Below are 25502 nucleotides of genomic sequence, written 5' to 3' on the forward strand. Positions count from 1 at the left end.
GGCCAGAACTTACTTCAGTGACAAATCATAGCGGCTGTTGTCTAATTCTGTAAATAAGCAGTGATAACAAGTCATTTTGCCATCAGGCTCTGTAAGGAATTTATCCTCCTAGTAACACCGCTTTAACGATACCTCACCAGACACCTCAGACATGCTGATACACAGTGGAATGCTGTAACACGCCGAGAGGAGAAACATTGAAATTAAATGAACAGATGTGTCTTAGCAGCAACAGCAACTGACATATTCCACTGAGGGAAGTAATATTCTGTTTTTAATATTCTAGGAGTATGCCTTGGTTCATGAAATAGATGTATCCCATAACGTCACTTCAGTATCAGAAATATGACACTTTGGCATGTCACTGTAAATGATTGAAAACAATTTTTTTGCTCTGAGATCTCTATTACTGTACTGTTCATAGAGTTGTTATTATAAAGGGATGCAAATGCATGTCTGTGGCCACCAAGAAAGGAAAAATAATTGGTAAAAACTTGACGGTGTCAGTATTGCTGCCCAGATGTTGTTTTCCCACCTGGAACTTTGAAATGAAACCTGGCAGCGATTCACAGACTATTAAAGACTTTTTAACTTCTGAACTTACAGAGATGCCAGACCGGAGCCAAGCAGTGACGGCTGGCAGGTAACTTCAAATGAATGCTCTTGCAAAATACGAAGGTTAACCCTGGCAGAAGGCTTTTCAAATAGCAGTTTCATGTTGGTGCGGTACAAACCTAAAAGCAACTCAGAAAAAGCAATCCAAAACACCTGCAGTGGATACTGTGTTTGCAATTTGAGATTAGGCGGTGGATCCATTTTTTTTTTATCTAATTTTATTCCAAGTCTCGAAATTGGCAGTAGAGTTGCAACAGAACAGACAGAAAAACAACTTTTAAGTATATTTATTCAAGACACAATACTGACAACTCGCTGTAATCAATGAAGCCAGAGAAAAAAGGCTAGATTAGGTAAACACTATTGAAAGTCTGCTGTCTACAAGACGGAGCTTTAACTTCTTTTAAAATAGGCGCTTTCATGTTTGGGTTATTCCAGGACTCTATTTAAGTGACCATATCAGGATGTTGTAAGGACGCCTGGGCCTGCTTCCATTTAGATGGGTTAAACAGAGGTCAGGTGTGTCGTTTTAATTTGTCTCTTGTATGTTGCAATTCATGGCTTGCTCCCCCTGCTGGCTGATACATATCCTTTAACCAGAGTCCCCCTGGGGTCAGTATCAGACACCATGGATAATGGTGACACCCCCCGACCACAGAGACAAGCAATCTGTAGCCCAGAGAGGGCGTTTTAGGACAGATAAAGAATACAAAATATGACGGCTGTTCGCTCAGATAGATAAACCCCTCAGCAATCCCTGAGCTCAACAAAATGCACAATGCATTCTGGGCCTGCGCCAGTTAAAAAAAAAAAAAAAAAAAAAAAACGTGAATTTCGTTTTGCCTTGGCCAGGCATATCCATTCATTCCTCTCCCTCAGTGAAATCCCCAAGTCTTTGAGACACAGTCTGAAAGAATGTGTGGGATAGCGATTTTCTTTTCTTTCATCCCATTGTCATTACTGAATAGAGAAATGTCAGATAAGACTGTCCTCTGCTTTTGGGAGCGTTTCTTGTAATGCGACCCAAGAGGACATTGTGCCAACAAGGCCCATCCGAATTGCTTTGATTGAAAGCCGAGCAGAAATTAATCCCAAATCTTGTTCCCCGTTGAGCTCTTCACTTTCTGTTTGTCACCATTATCCTTGGCTGTATTATCAATGTTCAACAAGATTTCAACAAAAGAACACAAGACAAGACACTTTGTCAACAATGACTTCAAAGAATAACAAAGATTAGGCCCCCAAACCCTCAATCCATAAAGTCACAGTGGACTGAGGGCTGTGTCTTACTTATAAATCACTCTAAACTTCCAGTTCCACAGCATAGTCAGAGACAGATTGTTTCTCAGTTCTTCTTCTTCTTCTTATTATTATTATTCTTATTATTATTATTACTGTTATTATTATTCATTTTGGGGGGGAGAGTGCTTGAAACTTGTAATGGGCAGTGGAACATCATGTGCCTGACTAAAAGAGAGAGACAGCATACAGCACCTCTCATGCACATGTCTGTCCAAGTTCCTGGCCCTAGTGCGGAGAAATGCTTACACGTATCGCCCATTTGTGTTGTTCAGTTTCTTGCTTGGATAGGTCCCCCCCCCCTCCTCCCCACAGAGGCCCTTGTACTGGCCTCGTTAACGTGGAAAAAACAAAAGCCTTTGAAGAGAAATGGTGTGTGCAGCACTGAGTGCAGATGGGATTTTTTTTTTCTAACACCGAAACCCCACGCTAAAACACCAAAATCCCACCTTAAATCTCCTCTTTTTGAGATGGGAGGCTCATACAGACGTGTGAAACCCTCTGGCATTCTGTCCTCTGGTGTTCTGTTTAAGGAGGATGTAAAGAACCGATTCTCTCAGATTCATATCAAGTACAGATTTCTTCTTCTCTCGTCTCTCCGCTGACTGCAAATGCTGTTGCAGTGTCACGGAGGTGGGTGTGGGGAAAGGGGGGGGGGGGAACAACAGCAGACACCGAAAGCAATTTGTAGCTGATATCCACAGTGATGTTTCTAGGCTTTGTTACAGCTCTGAGAGATAGCCTAGGGGAGCCCACTGAATCTCCTTAACAATCTAGTCCCACCACAAAATGAAGCTGATGCCTGGGTAACCTCATTTCCTAATTATGGCTTATTTAAAAAGGCCGATGTAAGCGCCAACTCTTCAGGGGTCGCAAAACGGGGAAACTGGGAAAAATGCTATTTTCAAACTCTGAGTTCAGTTATGCTCTTTATTGTTTTAATGATGAGAGTGGGGAGGAAGCTGAAGCGCTTTTAAACAGCGTTAGAGACAGACCCAGAAAGCAGTCTCCTCTCAGAGTTACGGTTATGAATTACATTTTTACAGCAGCCTTTTTTCCAAATCTCAAAATGCATTACAGTGAAGGAGGTGACTCATCTTAGCCACCACCTATGTGTAGAATCCACCTGAGTGATGTGCAGGAGTCATTTACACGGCAGAAATGATCACGATGCATCAGCTGAAGAGGGGAAACAGGGATTTATTTAGCCAGATAAACTGGGGAGGGGGGGGATTTTTCGATGTCTCTGATAAAGACAGCCATATTGGGAACTGTGCCAGGACACAGGGGAATCCCCTGGTCTTTGTGATAAGTTCCATGTGATCCTTAATGACCACAGTTCACGCGGGACCACAGTTAACATCCAGAAGACAGAGGATGTTATCTGGAAGACTTTGTAAGTGGAACTGTCATGGACGGGCACAGAGGAAAGAGTGCCTGGAAGGCGTGTCGTACCCTGATGTGTGCTAATGAGAGAACAACATGCTAAGACTTAGCTAGAATGTCTAGCACACGAGTATTACCTCAGCCCGCAGCATGGATGTTTGACACTTAATTGGCTTTTTGTACAAATTTTTTGCCCTTTATTTAATTTGGCTGGTTATATTTAAACAACTGAAAAAAAACAACCACTGACATGTCTAATTTAAGACAGTGGAATGCAGTTGTATTTTTTAACAACATGTTCGGTCATGATTTAAATATATTTGACTGCACATTTACACAGAAGGGTGAGGCTACATACAATTCTGTTCAGTAAATGTAATTGTGACCGTTACATTTATGTTTAATTTAAAATTTTCTGTGAGTACTTAAGAATTTTCTACCATTATTTACTCCAGTACAATGAATGTGAGAAATTCACTGGACCAGTAGTTTTCTTATTCTTAATCTTTGTCTTTGACAGAATAAAATAATTGAACTTTCTTCATTTTTGTCTTAATTTTTGCCTTCAACTTTCGCCTTCTGTGAGTTTTTTAAAGACATTTTTCAGTGGAAATTTCCACATTGAACAGCGGTCAAACATTTTGCCATTACTCCCACGGCATGTACTCCATTAGTTCCTGTTGTGGTAAATCAAAGTTTTTTTTTCTGCTGTTGCCTTTAATGTGAAACACACCCGGGTGGTGACCTTTCCTAGTGATAATCAACACTTTTGGCCACTGTGTGCCGTAGAGTTGGTTTGTGTGTTCTTCAGCCACATTCGCTTGATAAAATTCCAACAGAGTCCGCAGAGATGTCTCTGCTTGCAGCCTTCTGTGGTGTGGTCCAGTTTCACAGCAAGTCACGGTCACTGTGAAAAGCCTCTCTGTGAGCAGGTGTTTGGGCAGTGCCTCTCTCAAGCCTTGCCCCCCCCACAGAGCAACCCACTGTAACTACAAAGGATTCTGGGTAATGCCAAGCACCACCTGAGGTTCAGCAAGGGGCAACAACAGCAGCTGTTGTAACGACATTGAGAGAACGTTACGTGTTTGCTCCCAGTCCCGGTTCCAGAGCTTCCATTGGTCAGCAGTCACCAGATCAGAGCTGACATTGCGGTTCTTTCACGGCACGCTGTAGAGCTGTGTTCATCGGTGCCGGTTTGATTTATTAAGGTTTATTATGGGACATGCAGGAACGGCAGCAGGTTCTCACTGGGGTGTAATTAATTCTTGAAAGCGCTAGAACATCAAAGTGTTCCTGACCCTCAGTGAAAACACACAGAGGTGATTAGTGCCGGCAACACCAGGGTCCCTCGCTCCAGCACACTGGCTCCATTCAAACACCCAATTCAGCATGCACCTGCTACTCCAACCACACCTCAAACAACATGCTTCAGAGACATATTTCACTGTCATTCCACATTGCCAAGGGGATAAAATAAAAGTAGTTCTGGGCATACGGGTATTAATATATTAATGTTCCTGTAAATGGAAAGTGTTTTACGATTAAAAAAAACAATGAGGTATTTTTCCTGGCTGTCAAGTCATACAATGTGTTTCATTTCCTGTAGAGTAAATACAATAGATGAAAAGGTAATCCTTCACCTATGCTTAATTCAGAGGTGAAATTTTCTGCAGTTCTACATGTTCTTGTTGAGGTCTATGTAGTTTCATCTGCAGTATATTAACAGCTTTAACTGCATTCATATTGTAAAGGGCAGAAATGTTAAAATCCAGGTTAGAGTGTGTTCACTTTGGGTCATAAATTAAGTTAATTAGCCATGCAAACTGTATGGCATTTTTTTTTGGTTTGGTTCTGTGGTTCTTTTTTAAATCAGTGCTCAACCTACTGGTTGTTTGTAGAAACTGCACTTAATGCTATTTTAATCAAATTGATGATTGATTTTTTTTTTATTCACTTAAGAGCAGGACGGAAAAGCTTGATTTCTTCTGTAGGACTAAGATGACTGTCTGTGAGGCATGTCAGAACAGAGCAAAGGGTTCCTAACTCCAGTTTTGGAGGATCAATAGGGTTGATCCTTCCTGGGAGGGGGTCTGTTCTTGACTGTGTTGGCCAAAGAGTGTCCCCATGTGGCACCTGCACAATGTCTGGGTGTGGAGACATAGCAGAGGGGATGATAGCAGTGAATTCACTCCCCTTATGCATGAATTCAGTGTGTACCAAATTATACATACGGTATTGTTTTGTGTTGCTGTAATATTTACTGCATTTCTATTACCTCTCCTACCTGGAGCTTATATATATATAAGTGTTTTTGAAATGTGAAGATGATGTCCACAGTATATCTAGACAGCATGGAAAAAGACAGCTTCGCAGAGACCAGGGAATGAAATCAATGAAAAAGGCATTCTGAGCTGTATAAAAGAAGCACTCAACACAGTCGTTGCTGATGCAGATCCCAAGCACATCGTGACCTGCGTGGCAAAGCATGACCCTTATGCCGGTGTGTCGAGCAGCAGGGGTGTTACAGGGGTGAGGGGAGCGGGTGGCGGTTGCCACACATCGCGGCTCCGGTATTGTTTCTGTCCCTGGCGGATACTCTCCCTGCCGCCGCCTGTCTTTTAGACCGAAGTGGCGGATCGATCCTGCCCTGTGTGTCACACCTGATAGAGAAGACTCAGGTTGCATAACTTTGTGGAGCCGCTGAGCCCCATTCTCCTGCGCCCATCATGGTGTACCTCTCAGACGCAATAGTGTTCTTTTAGTCAGCCATTTCCTCTTCTGATTGCTCTCCTGTTCAGTTTTACAGGGCTTTTGTGTCGCCTTCTTTGTGTTGCCTCTGTGGCTGGACGTCTTCCTTTGAATACTGCTTTCTGGTGCCCTCGCCCCTCCCTCTCCCTGCCTGCCCATGTTGTTTAAATGTTGCATCAACAGCACTGCAATCCCTAATGGAGTTTAATGACTCACATTCTTAGAACACTGGGATGCTGACAGACACATGTGGATGTGCTGACAGAGCGGGGAGAGAGACATCTCAGTAAAGGGGCGATACCAGACTGTACCCAGGACAGCTCCCTATCACAGTAAAGAGGTAATACCACACTGTACCCAGGACAGCTCCCTATCACCGTAAAGAGGCAATTCCACACTGTACCCAGGACAGCTCCCATAAACCTCAGCTTCTGCTGAGACAAGGCAGAGGAGAGAGACGGCATCTTAACAATGATAAAGGGGAGCAGGTGGTGTTTTTATGGAGACACACAGAGGTGTTGAGGTTTTTTTCTTAAAAGAGGTGGAACTTTTTATTTGACTTTTTTGAATGCCCAAGGGGCACGCTGGCATAGTAATGATTTGTTGTGACTCCCGTGAATGCGTTTCACAGTCTGTTCCAGGGTGTCTCGCTTGAAGACGGAGTCTGGTGGGCGGTCATTGGGCGAGGTGATGAGATGTGATGTGCTGTGGATTAAAGTGATGTGGCACTGCCTCAGGGCTCAAACGGCAGCATTAAGAACTGCCTCAGGGTCAGCAGCTGTGGAGTCCTGGATCAGTGAAAGGTCTGGCATTTACCTGCAACACTGGAGAGCAAGAAGAGCGTTCTTAAGATATTCTCAGGGGGCCAGCGGTTCCTCAGTCATATATTAAATTACTTCGGTCTGTTAATGTGTCAGTTTCCACAGTTCTTTTTTGAGTGTTTCAGTTACGCTCGATGTCAGAGATTAACACAGTTTTTGTGAGCAAGGTCCTGTTTCCACGGGTTGTGTGAGTATAGCAAGCTGCAGGAGAAAATCGGTTGCTCATAAAATAGCTTGATGTCGTAGACATATATTTGTGCTGTATTTGCTTCATCTTTTTGGATTTAAACACTAAATTATTATTTCTAATAGAACTCCAGCAGCTTTTACTGTTACATTTTCCTGAATGAACACTGTGTACTGTATGAAGACAAAATTATCGATAATCTTAGGTAATGATGTCTTAATCTTCTATGGTAATCACAGTACAGATATTCTACTAGGCAAATTATTGACAAATTGATAAAATACAGCAGCGTGTGAAGAGCAGACCTGTTAAAATTCAGTAGGAAAATGAGTGCTAAAGTATGCCAATAAGACAAAACACAACAGAATAGCAGTTCAAATTCAAGCTTGTTGCCATCTCTGTAGCTTGTACATCATTCCCAGTGTGAAATCAATTCACGTGACAGGCTGCACACAGTGTTCTTGGGGGTGCAATTAGGCCTTGGACCACACTTTAGCTTTGTACAGCAGAGTAACACATTTAAGGAGCTTTCACCTCTCCTCTTTCTTTTGTATCCTCCTTTTGCTTTTCTGTATTGCTGTAAGTGCACTCAACACCCAGCAGCAGAAAGGAGGCTGACAGCACCTTGACTGTACTGAATAGGCCGGAGAATGGGCCTGCATGTCTCGAAAGGGACACAAAAACTCTCCTGACAAGCATCTTCTGGGCAACATTCCGAACAGCCCAAGCCTCTATAGGTTGCCAAGGTTATCCTGCATATGAAGCGGCCCCCTCTGGCCCTCTAAGTGTTCTCTAACCGGACTGCAGAAGAAACGGTCTCGGTCTGGGAAATTAATCACCAGTGCAGTGGGTTCGCTGAAGCAGCCGTGGGCCACGATCGAGAGGAGCGGTGGGATTACAACATAGGACTTTACCTCACAATGTCCTCCAGTCAGGGACAAAACTCTTTTCCTCTATAAATTCATAACTTGTGCTGCATATAAAATATCAATAAGGTTGCTTAAGCCTGTAGGTCACACAACCCTGAGTAACACTGTGGTAATGAAATAAAGATTCATGAATAATTTCGGATTCATTCCATAGTGCTGAAATAAGTGTCATACACATTCTACTCTTGTCTTGACTAAAATTCAGATTTCTTCTTCCACTCATATTTGCACTACACATCTATTCTTTTATTTAAATGGACAGCAATCTGCTCATACTATGCGCAGGGAACAAAAATCTGTCTCTGTTCTCCACAGTTAAGACATCCCCCCGCACCCCCCTTAATTTTTGTGCCCCACAGACTTTAAACTCTCCTATTAGGAGCAGAAATCTCTGGCTCACAGCGTGCTCTCCGATCGGAGCTGATAGGATTCAGCTGGGAACAGAGGATCCCTGTGACAAACTGTGACACGTCCCTTCTCTGTAGCCACAACAATGGAGCTCGCTGCTTCTTTCTTTCTTATCAGGAGGTGTTTTTACAGCAATCCCATTAATCTCCCGAAGAGCAAAGATGCCACCTCCCTTTTCTCATCCGCGCTACAAGCTCTCAGGAACAGAGGGAGGAGGGGCACGAGGGAGAGGGGCGTAAACAGAATGACAACCATTCATTTCATACGCTAAAACACTGCAATATGAAACATTAGTGCGACAAAACATTATGATTAATTTTACATTGTTGAAAATGATTGCCTTTTAGAATGATAAGTGGTGCTCACTCAATGTGTACTTGGGCAGGACTTTGGATGTACAGGTGTCTTAGGTGCTGCAGCTCTGGTGGAAAACCCATTTAAATGCGTTTGGGCTTCAGCCGTCTACCTCGCCTTGATCTCATTCAGGAAGTGTGAGAGGGTCACAGGGAAATTGTCACGGTTCGCTAACGGGTCGGCATCTAGCAGATTCCATTGATAATGGAATTGTTCTTTCAAACCTCAATCTTCTTTCCGCTTTCCACTTTTGGACTGAGCTTCCCTTTCTTTCCTATAGGTGATCCTGTTTTTCTTACTGGAAAATGCACTCATCCAGAACCAAACACTTTATAAGCTTGAAATTCGCACTGCATTACACAAAATAATGGTTCCTATTTCCTTCAGTGCAGTGGCCACATGTCATATGGTTCGACCACACTCAAATGTGCACGTGTCCAGAATCAAAGCCTATGGTTTGCACTACTGGTCTTGAGTGGGTAACTGGCAGATGCAATCACAAAGCAAAAGATTTTATGCCATTGAATATGGCTACTATATGGCATACGTTTGATGGTGGGTACTGGTCATGGGCTGAATGTATCTGGAGCTTGAAATTATCTTATGATAGGTACTGGAACAACCCAGACAAAAATGAAATATTTTGTAATATATTGAGAAATATGCCGTTCAACCAAAGAATATATTGCAAATACATTAAACTGCAGAAATATATTGCAATATGGAAAATGGTAATAAGTAACATATTTTCAATATGTTTTTGTTGTTAATCCATAGAAAAATGAATGTGCCAATAAAGAATGCTGGTTTCCAGCTTGTTTTCTACATATACTGCAGCACTACTTGATGGTAATGATATGTGTCTGCTAAGCATGGAGAGTGCAATAGAGGAATCTGTGGTCAAGTGTCAAAACAATGATTTAATGATAAAGCACTGGAAAAGCTATCTGGAGCAACACAACCTGAGAGTAAATGGGCCTTTTCCAGCACAAGAAATGTATTGCTGGGAGTGCAGTCGCACCTATTTTTCTTCCTCCTGTAATCTGTTGAGCAGGTACAGACATTGGCTTGGGGGTCAGGTCCGGCTATAATATTAATCTGCCAGCCCGGGGCCCGGTAATAGAAAAGTTGGACCTGGAACAAATTAAAAAGAGCAGAGCAGTGTTTTCTATATAAAAATCGATACCCGTAGCTCAGGAGAGTGCCCATGCCACTAATGCAAATGAAACACTGCATTGTATTTCATGCCGGGGAGAGCATCAGCCCCTTTTCCATAAATGCATATGATTGATTTCAGGGCAGTGCTCCTTGCGGGTCCCAGAGACTCTTGAAACCCTACTCTCCCCCTAACATCCTGTGAGCAGTGACAAGTACCTCTGCCCATCCATCATTCCAAATGCCGCCCGTGTGTTGAAGCAAACGCTAATCGCTATATACCTGAATTATTGTGCTGAAATGAGTGGCTTAATGGTATAATGGCATTTACTGTTCTCCAAAGAGCAATTGATCAGATATGATACCACAACCTATAATTTTAATGGTACTGTATGTTACAGTGCTTGGCTAATGCTTAGCGTTTTTGCAATGTTTGACAGCATTGTTGCTGTTAACACTTTAAGCTATCAGCATCACTGTTGCAGCAGTTTTATAACATTGGTACTGACTGGTAAAGAACTTTTTTTTTAAAAAATTAAAAACCCACCATGTTACCAGGGTAATGATCTTTTGTTCATGTTTTCTCTTACAAATATAATAAAAATCAAAGTAATAAAGGCAACATTTTTTAATCAATACAGGGGTCTCCAAGTCATTGAAAATCCTTGAAAACTCTGAAATATTTTCATTCTGAAATCTCATATAAAAGTCAATGCCAGGACTTAAGTATTCCACTGTCCTTGGAAATATATGAATATGGCATTCTTTTTATCATCTACCAAAGTACATCCATCTATCCATCCATCCAACTCAAAGCTTGATGGCATTTACTGTCAGATGTAGCTATATCAGTGTAGGCTAGCTCACTAGCTTTTGCATTTAGCCGGCTACCAATTCATTGGTGACTGCCAAGAGCACCTGCAAGTGTGTGCCTACACACAGCCAAAATATTTTGAAAGTAATGTTTGTCACTGAAAGTGTTTTCCGCTGAAAGTCATGCATGGTAAATATAAATCTGATTGTAGTGGGAATCCTCCAATATGCACAGCCTATGTCACAAATGTATTTGGCCATATTTGGTACAGTAGATGTTTTAAGACTTTTATAGCTAAAATGTAGTATAAAATTATATGTATAATGTATAAAATTAATTTCATTTATGAAAGTGTCAGTAATTGACATATTTGAAATGTGTAATACATACTTTAACATGTTGGCGTGTTACTTTTATTATTTTCTGGATTGTGTCTTTTTCTGAGATCAGAAGAATGGTTTGGTTTGCCGGTGCCACAGATTCTTTTAAACTAAGCAACAGAGGTTTGTTTATAAATGCACTAGGTGCAAGATTGTGTATGGTCTTTTTGAGTCTTCATGCTGAAATGTTAGTGCTGTTGAAGAATAGTGACATTTTGTCTTAGGAATTATTCTGCAGAGAGAAACTGAGCAAATAGATGGAAAGATTCAGAGCCGCACTGTGGAAACTCTGGTATCTGGTTGGATTGGTTTCATCATCAACACAGTCTTTATTGCTGTTTGTTCAACATTGCGCTGCATTTACGTGAATGTGGGAGTTTTTAAAGCTACATTTATGCAATCAGAGGATAATTATTTTAGATTACACTACACTTGACTTCGATTTAATTCAATGAGGCAGAACATAAACACTTGCACAAACAAAAAAAATTACTCACCATAACAATACAGCAGTTATGATCAACACAGTTCTAAATCTGAGAGTTTTGAATTTGAACTTATGCACTAATAAACATTGCTGAACATTTAACTGTTAAACATCTGTCCATCAGTCTACCTGCCTGTCATTCTCTCTCTCTCTCTCTCTCTCTCTCAGTCTCCCTCTTTCTTACTTTCTATTTTTTCAAGTTTATGTCTCGTGAAATTACCCATATCGTATCCCCAATAATTCACAAAGGAAACATTGACCCTTGGAAATGTTCTAGACCGGGCTTGATTCAGTGCTGGATACACTCTAGGCTATAGATAGAATGATAAGTCTAGCTGTTCTGTTGTCATCACTGAAATTCTTATGTTTGTATGTTCACATAAACAGTGGACAAAATAACCAATTATTTTCCAAGAATACATTGCTGCTGTCAGATTTTTTTTTTTTATCTTTTTCACTTGAACTAGCATAGAATTGGGACTGCATGCCAGGTAAGACCACACACCTCTTCAGGCTGTGCCCTGATCCAAGTGAGTGAAGAAGTGAAAGTCAACGAGCCCATGCTTCATGGGATATCACATAAGTACACACCGGGGAACAGTGTTATTTGGACACACATTTGGGAAGCGTTCCACTGGCATCGTTCCTGGGTATTGGCTCATGACGGGACCAGAGTGACTCAAAACAAACTGAAGAAGAGGTGACCTCTGTGAATCCCGCTGGAATCAGAATTTTCACGTTGTCGATGTTAAACTCAAACGTTAAAGTGGGTTTCAACACCACAGGTGTTTAAGAAAAATCAAGTTGCCTTCTGCTCTGCTCCTTCCCATTATTGACAAGCGCTGTTGAAATTGATGGATTGTATGAAGGTGGTGTTAAATCAATCTGTGGGAAATAACATTAGATGGGGAAAAAACAGCTCAATACTTTTGAAATAACAGAACAGTACTGTATTTGAGGCTCCCTCTCCCATTAATCTTCAAGTTTTAGCAGTGTAACAATAAATGATATTTTTGTATATTAGTGAAGTTAGACAGCTAACTGTACATAGTAGCAAAGAGCAGTCACTTGTGATTCCAGCTTTATTGCAAAAAAGACTGATGATGTAAAATGTTTTGTTTTTCAGACTCTTGACAAATGTCATTTGATAATCAGACAAACATCACAGTGATTGACATTAGTCAAAATCCAGCTGTCAGTCAATAATTCTCACTTCTGTACATTCGGTCAAAGTGAGCAATCAAGGGCAAATGAAAGTTCTACATCCTCGATGTGGACACCTTTGAGGATGTGACTCAGCACCATTTGGAGGGTAACTGCATAGGGCAAATGTATAGGGCACAGCCTTATAATCTGTAGTCAAAATATAAATTCCCATTTCCTATATAGCTCGTATGTCAGATCATTGATATGCAAGGCCTTTGGGCATTTAGGCATTGTATTGTGCTGGGAGGTCAGAACATTGTCACCCCTTGAACACCATAAAGTGTGCTCCAGGTCGCTTAGTGACAGTCGCAATGGAAACAGGGAACTTGTAAGTGATAGTACATTACTTTCCCTTCTGTCGTCAGCAGGTCTATCAAGCAGGAAACTTAGAAAGGTCGCCAAAGCTTCAGTGGGATTTTTCCTTTGTATTCTTATGAGTTATCCGATGAGTCCCAGGCCTGCTTTTTCTCCGCAGTGAATGAAACACCTTGTGTGTCACATATTGAGCTTGTCGTGCTTGCTCTGTGATAAAGAAAAAGCCGGCGAAACTAGAGAGATTTGTTGTGATGGTTGACTTCCCGCCGAAAGATTCATTACCTTATATGGTGGTCAACAGACATTTGGCTGCCTGCATTTATCTTTATTCTGAGCCAGGCTTTTTTTTTTTGGTCTGGAAAAACTTTGAGACTGTATTTTCAGACGTTGTACATGCAAGTGGAAAGAGAATGTTTAAGACAGAGAGAGCAATTGGTATTCAAAGACTTCAGTGCACTACACGAATGTTTTCCAAGGACTAACCTTGCATTACATGAGGTACATTTTTCTTTTTCTAGCTATTCATGCTTCCAGATTTACAACAAAGTTGAATCTTAGCTTCAAAATAAGTGCCTTGGGGTGAAGGAGAAAATCAATGCCTTTCTTCAGTGAAAGAAACTAAAGGAAACATTGTTTTCCCATTATTTTATTATTAATTATTATACACTTCCTAAGGTAAGGCAACATATCCTCAAAAGGCAAATAACCCTGGGGGTATTTTTGCCTAAAATGTAAGAAGCCCATCTCTGAGTCTCCAAACACTCTTTTACAATGTGAGAATGGAATGTTATAAATCTTCAGTACCATAGGCTACTTACATTTACATTTATTCATTTGGCAGACGCTTTTACCCAAATCGACTTACAAGTGAAGTAGAGTACAACACAAGCAAAAAACCATAAGGAGTCAACAATATTAGAAGCACTGCATAACTAGGTTTCAGTGGTTGGCCAGACAAGATATAAGTTAGTGGGTAGAGCTAATGAGTACGTTAAACCATTAGATTAGAGAAATTCCCTTTAGGGGTGAGAGTGGAAGAGCTGTGTCTTCAGATGTTTCTTGGAAACAGAGAGGGACTCAGCGGAATGGATGAAGTGTGGAAGTTTATTCCACTATCAGGGGACAACAGCAGAGAAAGAATGCTAATTAACCGCAGAGTTACTTCAGAGTGCAAAAACACAATAGAAAGTGAATGATAAAAAATACCAATGAAAGGTTCTTTTGCGTTCACATCTTTACTATGGCAAATGCAAAATCTTATGCATTTGTGATGCATTAAGCAAAGATGCAACTAAGAAGTTAATACAAACTTTCTTTGCAGGATTCAGCCACACCTGAATTTGTCGTTGCCTTGCTGCTCTGAAAAACAAAGAATCATAGAACATCTGAACATTGAACAGGACCAATCTGGATTATAATTTGTTGGCAAAATAAGCATGTTTTTAATTTTTTTCCTGCTTCCTCCTAACTGACATTTTAGATCCCTGGTTTTCATTCATTTTCTGAGAAAAATAAGCCATCATGTGCGGACATGCTTGTTTTTTCCTCAAAGTACGTTTTGAATTTCAGTGGTTGTAGACCTGGTCTTCATCATCAGTGGGAGGAGAAGGGTCACGTCATTGGTTATATTCAAGGATATGGTTATTATATGGTTATTACATATTACAGGATATGGTTTGAGATGCTAAACTGTGCTTTTCAGTACCCGATAGATATAAAAAATACCTTATTTTTGTTTGTTGTCTGGATCTCCCAACTTCAGTAGAAGTCAGGCTAGTGACATGTATTGGAAGAGGTTAAGTTGTATTACATTGACCTGATCTGACACAAAATTAACCTAGAATACAGTTCAACATAAATGTGATGCAGTGGCTTCAAGCAATCTCACACACAGATTAGAAAATTTGCAAAGCACGGTTAATAATCTTAATCAAATTTAAGTTAATATGACCCCCAGCAGAAGGTGTCCAGGGCAGTGCCTGTTATGCCGCAGTGTTTGTGGAGGGACAAGCAGAGATTGTGTCCTTTCAGTGGCTCACAGACAACAGAGCAGCCTTTGAATCAGCTGGTGACCCTTCCTTGCACCCCGCCCCCCCAGCCACCCCCATCCCAGATCCCCTGGCTGGTGACTCTGTGGCCAGGTTTCTCGCTGGACTGAATTACAGGGGTATAACCAGCAGCTCTGTGTGCAGTGTATTAAGGAGAACGCCGCTTTCAAAACCCTTCAATTCACTGTGCAGTGAGAAAACATCTGTAATAACTGCCACCCTTCAGGTAAACACTGGGGTCTGGGTGGTAACAGGGTGAAACAGTGTGAGCGCTTGGATGGTAATACGAGCCCTCACCACAGTGCTCTCAGTGTTTTGAGGATAAGGCAAGAACGTACACAGGATGTTGCCAAGTTGAGATTACTGAATACGCTCTAGTATAGCTAGAGGCCCGTTGCAGCTGGGACACGCGTATAAGCATTTCCACTGTTGACGACAGGGTTTTGGTGGTCACACCGCTTGACTCACTTGTTGTTGCCAGAATTCCCAGGGGTGGGGACTGTGGGCGTGTACTGGCCTGGAATGCAGTGATGTCACCTGCAAACAGGGCCTCAGTCACTTGCAAACATATTGCTTTCACCATCAAGTTAGCTTTGCACTCTTCTGTTGTTCTGTGTGTCTCTGACTGTGGCGAAAAGCTGAGAGAAAAATCAAAGTCATGCTTTACATAGAGTAGATATTTTTGCAATTACACTGTATTTAAATATGTAATGATACTGTAGTTACATATGTAAAGATAATATATCTGCTCTGCAATCACTATGCGGATATTCATTGTTGTATAACATCTACTGAGGTTGTTGCGTGATTAGATGTATAGCTGGGTAAAGGGTAAACATTTGAGGGTGATGGGAGGAGGTTAAGGTCAGGATTTGGGGAAGGCAAGGGTTGTTCATACAGGTAACTACATAAGCCACAAAGTCCTGCTCTGCATGAACTGATTTGTAACAAGATGTGCAGACAATGTAATTGTAATGTATGTAATGAGTAAGTGCATATTAGATAACCAGAAATAAAGGAATTTCATACACTTGGCACATGTCTGCTTAGCACACCATAATCAGTATTGTCAGAACAAGCTCAAATGTAACAAATACAATAAACTGTACGCAGTTAGAGCCAAAGTATACATTTATATATGCTTTACCATTTTCTGCCATATTCTGTATGGACTGTATGAGATGCTTTCCCTGCCTCTCCCCTTGTGTTTGAGGAGGTAAAAAGAAAAATGACGAAAAAAAATCACACAATGCAAATGCCTCATAAAGCCAGAACTTTCTCTCTCTCTGCTCTCGGTATGGCTGGAATCCAGAGCTTTTCATAGCTGGAGAGGCACTGAAGAGCTTGGCTGTGGTTTGCAGAAGTTGGCGCTAATTGCCTGCGATGACGGCGGAAATTATGAGTTATTGTCTCTGATGCTGGTGCACTGTACTGCCTGTTAAATAACCTCTGCGGTTAATTAGCATTCTTTAATTACGCCCGTGGAGCGTTTCATCACTTTGTGTGTTTACGAAGACACTTTATTGGTGTAAAGCAGGCATAAATGCCTCTGTGTTGTTCTATAATGTCTAATTTATTCCCTTTTTTTTGGGCCATTTGCCACACTGTTAGTTGTCGTCTTGCTCGCGGACACGGTTTTTCTTGGTAGCGATATGGGAGACCTGAGGACTGTACTGCTTTGAGTGTAAAATACAAATACACTGACAATCCCGCCCTATTTTCTGTGTTTTCTGTGGATTGCATAAGAGAAAACATTGTTTGTATGCTAATATGCTATACTCCAGAGCTTTGCCAACATTGTAAGTCAGGAAAGGGGATTGCACTGTATGCTTTGTGCTTACAAAATACTGGCGTGCCATCTTGTTGTGGGGTGCTGCAATTGTCTTTTGTCTTTCTTTGCCCTTCGATCTGCAGTCAAACAAAAGTCTTCCTTCTATTTAAGAAAATGTTTTTTTTTTGTCTTTTGCATTTTTTGGTGTCTTGTAATATCCCACTGCATGTTATTCCATAGTATCAACATCTATGGAATTTCATATTGACATTGTCACAAACGTCTTCTCACATTGTTCTTGCTCCACAACAGCAACAGAAGGGGAACCTTGTACCAATGGTATTATTTATTCCCTCTGTCACCTACAGAGACCCCGCCAAAGGGGGGGGACAATGCAGCAGCCGAATCCTTCTCTGACTCCTCCCTCTTCGCTCACTGGGGTCAAGACCTGAGCCCGGAAAGCCGCAGGGTCGCACTGAAGAAGTTCCAGTACTACGGCTACAACGGCTACCTCAGCGACCGCCTCTCTCTGGACAGGCCAATCCCAGACCTGAGGCCTGATGGGTAATTACCTCTTCTTTGTTTCTGACACAAAGGACTAATGCAGAAGGCAGAACACCAGCTGGACCTCTTTCTGCAAAACGGCAAGGCCTGCTGGGAAAATATTGATGAGATTAGAACTCTTAATGAGATGTTGTCAGGGTGTATTTCTCAGAGGTAGTTGATATGCAAAGGGGACGGTTTTTCTTCTTCTGGATTCCTGCTGTCGTTTAATTATTTTTCTTTCATGGGATACATGTTATTTAAATAAATATGTGGGAAGCAGTGGGGTACAGTGGTAAGGAGCAGGGTTAGAAACCAAAAGTTTGCTGGTTGAATTCCCAGCTGGGGCGCTGCTGTTGTACCCTTGGGCAAGGTACTTAACCCACAATTGCCTCAGTAAATATCCAGCTGTATAAATGGTTAAAATTGTAAGCTATGTAAGTTGCTCTGGATAGGAGCATCTGCTAAATGACAATAATGTAATGTAATGTTAAATAACTTCTCATAAAGATATAAAGGCCTCTTTACATAATAACCTACATCTTGGCCATTTGACAGTGCTTAGCCCTGGCTGAAATGCACAATTGGATAACGGCAAGATGATGGTTGTGTGTGACTTCACTACATCTTAAAATCCGTACATTGATGGAGTGTTTTCAACAACTGCAAACACACAACAGAGATGCAGAACAAAAAGAAAAATTGATCCTAATCAATAATGTCATTTCACACAGACAGAGACAGCTTTTGTTCCACTTAATTACTTAAAATCACAAGCCACTTGAAATAACCATAAGTGGACCATTTTTAACATTTTGTTTTTTCTTTCTGAGAGTTTGACAGAGCAACACCCTCGCCGCACACACATACACCTTAATAATCCAATTTTCTCATTTTCAGCCCTCAAGAGGAATCCAATCCACAGAATAATTTGTTCTTCTCCATTTTCTGCCCCCCCCCCCCAGGTGCAAAAACATCTCGTATCCCACGAATCTCCCCCAAGTCAGCATCGTGTTTATTTTCGTGAATGAGGCACTGTCAGTCATCCTGCGTTCCATCCACACCGCCATCCAGAGGACTCCGTCACACCTCCTCAAAGAGATCATCCTGGTCGACGACAACAGCAACAATGGTAAGGCTCTCTGCTTTAGTCATCTTAAGAGGTCCTTGCAAAACGTGAGTACCGGATAAAATAATGTCCCAGGCATAAATATGTAACATAATGCTTTTCTGCCATATATTTTGGAAATTCTGGAGCTTGTGTTGTACTCTGCCTCACTTGTAAATCGCTTTGGATAAAAGTGTCTGCCAAATGAATAAATGTAAATGTAATGAAATGTAATGTAGCATCAGCATCATAATGCTATATCCCTACAAACACTACAGTTGACATTGGTCAGGAAGGTACTGGTATAAGCACTTTGCATTGTTCTGTGCATGTTTCCTCTGGCAGCTATTTTAAACTAGCTGTGACCCTAGGAATGCAAGATATTTCCTAGATGCTTAGGTCTACGGAGAAAGAGAATCTGTCGAGCCTGTCCAGCACTCACATTGCCAAAACCAAAGAAATAAGAGAAAAAGAAGATGGCTTTTCTTTAAGCTGCGTTAATCTACTTAATGTCTTCAATTTGAGCTGTGAGTTTGTGCTCATTAGATTAAAGAGAGAAGAAAGAGAATACAAATGAGCTGAAAAAGACAGAGATCGCTGGAAGGCAGAAAACAGCAGAAGGAGGAAGTGAAGTGCTCGGATTTTTCTCCATCACCCTCATTCTCCCAGCGTGTGTAGCTCGGTAGAGCTGAACAGGAGCTCTACCCTGTACAAGCCTCATCTGATTGGCTGTGGGCTGCAGGCAAACCTTCCCCCAGCTGTGCAGGGGTGTTATTCTAAGCTACCTGGGCAGAGACATTTTTGACCCACTGCTGTGTTAAAGCACTACCTCTGGATCCCACCAGCTGGCCAATTACAGCCCAGCTGCTGAGTTGCCCCACCCTCCCTCCTGGTTCAGACACATCCCACTGCTCCACCACACTTGGTCTGATACTTTCCCCTGGCATGCTATAGACTTATCCCCTACACTCCTTGTTTAATCCCTGGACACCTGGGGCATACCATTATTAAAATACCTACAGTGGGGGTGTTGAGAAGCGGGGGGTGGTTACAGAGCCACAGGCAGATTCTGGCAATTTCTATCCCCAAAGATTTTAAAATCAGATAGTAAACATTGTCAGTGTTTTCCTCCCCTCTCAGGGGGATTAGTGCATTCCATGGAGGCTTAGCTTGTTTTATCCGGTGGGGAAGGACTCCTTCAAGTTCAAGACAGCCCACACCACATCCTTCCTTAGGAAACCTAATCAAAGTGTCTTTGAAATCGTGCCAATTACTTTCCGAACTGTTTTGGAACAGTCAGAGGCATACTATGGCTGATTGCCTTGCTACCAGACATCGTTGTCCATTTTGCCTGTTTTGCTACTGAAGCAGACTCAGGTGTGCATTAACCCTTTGGCATCTGTTGGGTTAGTGTGAGAGACCAATAGCTGGTCATAAGGAACGTGCATTAGGTGCTGAGGACCAGAGCAGGGAAATGACATCAAACTGGTTAGATTGCTCACTAAGTGGATGATTGGTTGTTCACTGATGTACTGCTGAGAGGGGGGATTCAAAGGGCCTGACCCTGATCAGCCGGAGCAAGTTACATTACAGTATATTACCTTATTGTCATTTAGCAGATGCTCTTACCAGAGAAGCTTACAATTTTATCCATTTATAAATCTGGATATTTTTTGAGGCATTTGTTGGTTAGGTACCCTGCCCAAGGGTACAACAGCAGTGCCTCAGCAGGGAATTGAACCAGCAACCTTTTGGTTATGAGCCCTGCTCCTTACCATTACACTACAGCGCTGCCTTAGTCATATGGTAAGTTGTGATAGCACTCTTCCAAGGCCCTCTGTGTGGATGGCAACGTTCTCCAAAGCAAATCTCAAGACCCCACCAGTGCCCCGGTGAGCCTGGAGAAAGATCCGTCAAGGACTGCACTTTACCAAAATGAAAACCTACACAAAACCAAAACATTGTGTGCACTTACAAACCTCATGGCTCTTGAGTGCTCCTGACAAGTGCTGAAGCTAACAACCTGAGCTCGGCTCCTCGTCTCTCTCACTCTGCATTGCGGACCCACAGAGGATCCGTCACTCTGGGGCGTCTCGGCTCGCTCTCGGCTCCCTGCTCCGGTTGATCCTCCTCCTGACTGCCAATGAGGAGCCCTGAAGTCACTCGTGTGTCTCGCAGACAGCAAGCAGAGCCTCTGAGAGGCTGTCACGCCTTATCATTCACAGCCGCTCCTCGCTCTCGCAGCAAAGTGAAGAGCAGATCATGACACTCTCTCGGCGTGTCAGGGAGACACGCTCCCCATCGTGGCTCCGCAGTGAGGCTGAGTGTGTGTGTAATGCACACACTCCTGCCAGTGTTGCCCACCTGTGCCCCTGCACCACTGACCCATGAATCACTGCTGCTCCATAAGAGCTAGTCCCAGGCCTCCCCATCCCCAGCTGAAACTAGTCAGCATGTTTTAGACTCCAGAAACCTCTTAGGAGTGAGGGATTCCTTACACCTACTGTATGTTCAAGATCTATTTGGTTAGTGTTTTAGGCAGCAGTTTCTTTCTTCACACAACAGGGATAGTTGCAGTGCAATTTAGTCAGAGTTTTTTATGCTTTATTTCCCTTTATGCAACCTTATTTTTGGACAACTGGACAACTGTTGCACAGTCTCAACCTTCTGCACCTCACACTTGTGTGCAAAACTGTGATACACTGATACACAGCCAACAGCTGTTTTTTCACAATAGAAGTCACATAGTGCACTACAGTGGAAAGGGCAATCATTGGAGGATAGAGACCACTACTTCACTGACATCATCGTGCATGTAGCAGGCACATGATGAATTCCAGGGTGCCTGAGACCTACCCACCCTATCTATCTGCAGCAGAATGAATTGTGGGCTCCCAGTCATTGTCAGCAAAACAATGGCCAGTTTTGAACCTAAGCCATAGGACTCAACCACAAAGCCTTGCTGACTGATCCACATGTGACCGGTTATTTAAAATTTAGTTTAGCTCAATCATCTTAAAGGAATAGAGTCACATATGCTGGGTGCACAACCTTAGCAATCCAATTTTAAGATCTGATTAATGTATTTCCATCAGTGTTCACTGAAACTCTGGTAAACGGTCTTAAGACAAGAAATCGGTGTCTGAAAAAATGTGCCTTTTCATTATATCATTCATTTCATTTTCAATTCATTAGTTTAAGATTCTATTCTTGGGACTGAATCCCCTTCACGCTATTGTTCAGTTCCACTGATCTCACTCCAGTAGCCCTGACAGCCCCCCTAGTGTTAATTTGACAGGGTAATTTACCTTAATACGGCTTATTAATTCAGAAAAAATGATGTTGAAATGTAATTGCTGCAAATAGGCTTTGAGTATTTTTTGATCATTAGGAGCGTGTGTGACAGTTGGGTCGTTAGCGGAGATGGCGGAGTGGTTGAGAGGACCGGTTGTGTATTGTGGTCAGTGTGCATGGCTGAGATACAAAGCATCTCTTTGCATAGCTGAGTAGGCTTTCTTGTTGAACTGGTGAGCATTTGTTTAATTAATGACAAGTGTTGAATTCAGTGGGATGCACAAGTCAAAGGAATAATTACGAACTGAGACCAAGTGTGTAATGTACATCACAGATAGCATGTTTATTATCACAGATAGCAGATCAAAGATAACAATGTAATATTTTAGCAACAGATATAGGCTGTAATGCATATAATACCTTGCAGTCCAGTAATCTTACTTACAACAGTGGTGCCTGTATACAACCTGGCAATTACTTTGTAATACCCATAGTCACAGTTATTGTGTGGTATTATGACTTTAATAGTGTCAGAACTGTCTAAATTAAAGTCACAAGAACAATGGGAATCCTAATGTTATCTTAAGTATCTTAATATGTGTTGTGGTATCTGCAGTATGGTATTATTATAATTATGCATGCAAAATACTGTAAGGTCTCAAGGACAGCAAACACATATCCATTTCATATTCAGTATTATCTACTGCACATTCACGTTTAGATGAAAAGACCCTTTCATAGAATGAGCCCATGTAATCCATTTCTACATACATAATCCCCCATCAATGGGTATCATGTTGACTTAAGTAAGAAACGTTTACTCAGACATGTGCTGCTGTCTCTGGAGTCAAGATTAACCCAGTTAAGACACTGCAAGATCAAATACGGTTTTATGCACATTAAGTTGGCTGAGTGCAATGAGGAAGTGGGCGCCAGTTTCAATTTGGCCGCTTTTCGCAGGTGCACGGTCTCTGTATTGAGTTCACAAAGGGAAGCAGTATAACAAATACTTCATTGAATAAGGTGCTCCATTAGGAGGTGGGGAAAGCTTGTTTTAATAAAAGTGTATGTTCTTTTTTAAGCTATGCCAGTTCAGTCCAACCGGGCAGGCTTCCAAAACTGATTTTGGTATCTCAAAGGGTATTTATTTGGAAATGAGATCAGTGACAGATGAAAAGGGGCGGTCCTGTTGGCATGAGCTCCTCCTCTGGGTCTCATGTCCTGCATTTCATTGGAGGAGATCGCCACATGTCTGTTGATTGGCAGCAGGATGGGGCAATGAGATGTCACCCCCCTGGAGACAACCAGAAGCTGGTGGCAGCAAACAGGGAGCAAGGGAAACCTTTGCTTGTTTTTGATTGGCCAGACTGTAAACCGTATGGGCACCATATGACCATACAAGGTTGCGGACCCTCCATCTGTGTAGATATCAGAAGAGGCTTAGAGTTCAAACCTTAGCATGTCAAGGGCAGGAGAGAGATTTTTTGTTAATTAAAATGGCAATTATGTTATCTTGTTAAAAAAATATTCCCATCTGTCATTTTTGCAAAATTCTATGCAGGTCTAGATGGGTATGCCTGTTTGATAAATGCCTCATTATTCAGAGGTCATAATATGCATACTATAATTCTATCACTCTGTGTATATATTGCATACAATCATTCACTGAAGAATCATGGGAAAAAAATATTTAGTCATGTTCAGCCCAGATACTTTCAGCGGGGTTGGTCAGATCTTTACATGTGCGTGTACACGGATTAAGCGGTGTTACTGGGTACAGAATTTAGCTTTCAAATGCATCATCTAGGCTGACGGTGGACTGTCAAACTGCCAATTATTAATAAGCAGGAAAGTGACAGGTCTGCTGATCAAGACATGTCCATCACGGCACTTACAGAATTACTCTTTCATCTGCCTGATCTCTGGATAATATGGGAGAATATATAAATATGTGGTTGGATCCTGGTTAAAGATATCTTTATGAATCGCATTTCAGAATATCAAAGCATATTCAATCACCCGTCATTTTTTTCATGGTATGGTGCATGCTGAGAGTAGAGTGAACATCAAAGCTCAAGTAGGATATGGACTGATCTGAGCCATTATGAACAAACCTACTGTGAAAGAGCCCTTGGTTATTCAAAGCCTTGGCGATTAACACACACTGATTTAGATATTTATCAAGATACATTGCTCTGAACGGGCATATTATGCCATGTCAAATGAGATTAGCAACACCTGACAAAAGTAGCATGTTATTAACTCTAACAATGAGGTGCCTCCTAAACCTGCAATCATTTTGTGACTGACAGCTTACACTGTGCAGTAATTATGAGGGAGTTAAGCTGTTTTTGTTTTGCGGTGTAATACTCATTTTTTGAATGAACTCAACAGCATAATCCCCTGAATGATTGGCCTTCTTTGTCGTCCACACAATGTACACAAAGTATTGATGAGCCACTGCTGGGAGCGTACGTGGGGGACGGTCTGTAGAAAAATGCAAAATTCTGCAGCGTGGTGTAGTGGTCAGGAGCAGGACTCATAACCCAAAAGGTTGCCAGTTCAGTTCCCAAGTGGGGCACTGCTGTTGTACTGTGGAGCAAGCTGCTTGACCTGAGTTGCTTCTGTAAAATGTCAATTTTAATAAATAAATATATAATATCTATGTCACTCTGTGTAAAGGGCAACAGCTAAGCAAATAATGAAACCTTAAATGTATAGCGAAGAGCTTATTGAAACAACATGGCATTGGGAAATATGTTCTTATGGCTAACAGCTGAATGCAGTATATTCCACTGGTATCAGAACATTCCGTATATACTTATATCTGCATATATTCTTCACATCCCTGTGCCATTCATTGTATTACTTTTATGCTCTAGTCTAGTTAATTCTGTCATTTAACTTGTCAAAAAAACAGTGATACAGGTGTAGTCCTTGGATATTCATCAGCAAGTGAATGCAGGGAAGCAGGGAATGTATTTAATTGAATGCACTGGCAGGTGTGAAAAGTTGTGAATAGAAAATATCAGGCCTACAATTTTTACCATCACATTAATCGCAGAACAAAGTCTCAGTTCCATCTCAAAAAAATCACACAGTGAAGAAAGCATTCAGAACTGTGGATACCTTAATGTCATGTGTTCACCTTGAAATGTTTTCATCAGAGCAGCACTATTCATGGGGCGTTGGCACTGATTAACCCATTGTAGAATATAGTGGCGTGTCACACAGCCAGACGCAGCGTACTCTAAGGGCAGTCCATGCATCTCATGTAATCCCAGTGTCACCAGACCTTGTTAACAGTCAGACATTACTGTGATCCAGTGAAGGTCTGCTTAAACTGGTATAATCTGACTGATGAGTGAACAGAGAGATGGCCAGACGCACAGGGTCATTGACACCAACAGAGCTGCATTAATCTTCCTTACAGGGACAGCATCAGCGGGGCATCCAAACCAGGCTGGCTTCCTCCTCGCACAGTCTTTTTTGGACATCTTCTCGGTTTTTTGTAGGGATTTGTTGAGAGAGGCAGCACAGTAGCCAAAAATCAGATCAAAAGATTTCCTCAAAGCTGATGGTTAGGGTGATATTCAAAATAATCCCAAAATTTGCCAAGCTGAATGGAACAAAA

The 25502-nt window shown here is 41.8% G+C and overlaps 1 protein-coding gene across 1 annotated transcript in view; it reads left to right on the forward strand.

The window, feature by feature from the left end:
* galnt18b (UDP-N-acetyl-alpha-D-galactosamine:polypeptide N-acetylgalactosaminyltransferase 18b) overlaps positions 1–25502 on the forward strand; it is a 92036-nt gene that overhangs the window by 32920 nt on the left and 33614 nt on the right. The window contains exons 2-3 of the mRNA XM_036543588.1: positions 17292–17487; positions 18432–18598. Coding sequence (XP_036399481.1) covers positions 17292–17487; positions 18432–18598 — 363 coding nt within the window. The remainder of the gene's footprint in view (positions 1–17291; positions 17488–18431; positions 18599–25502) is intronic.

Source organism: Megalops cyprinoides, chromosome 13 (assembly GCF_013368585.1).
Source record: "Megalops cyprinoides isolate fMegCyp1 chromosome 13, fMegCyp1.pri, whole genome shotgun sequence".
Lineage (NCBI taxonomy): Eukaryota > Metazoa > Chordata > Actinopteri > Elopiformes > Megalopidae > Megalops > Megalops cyprinoides.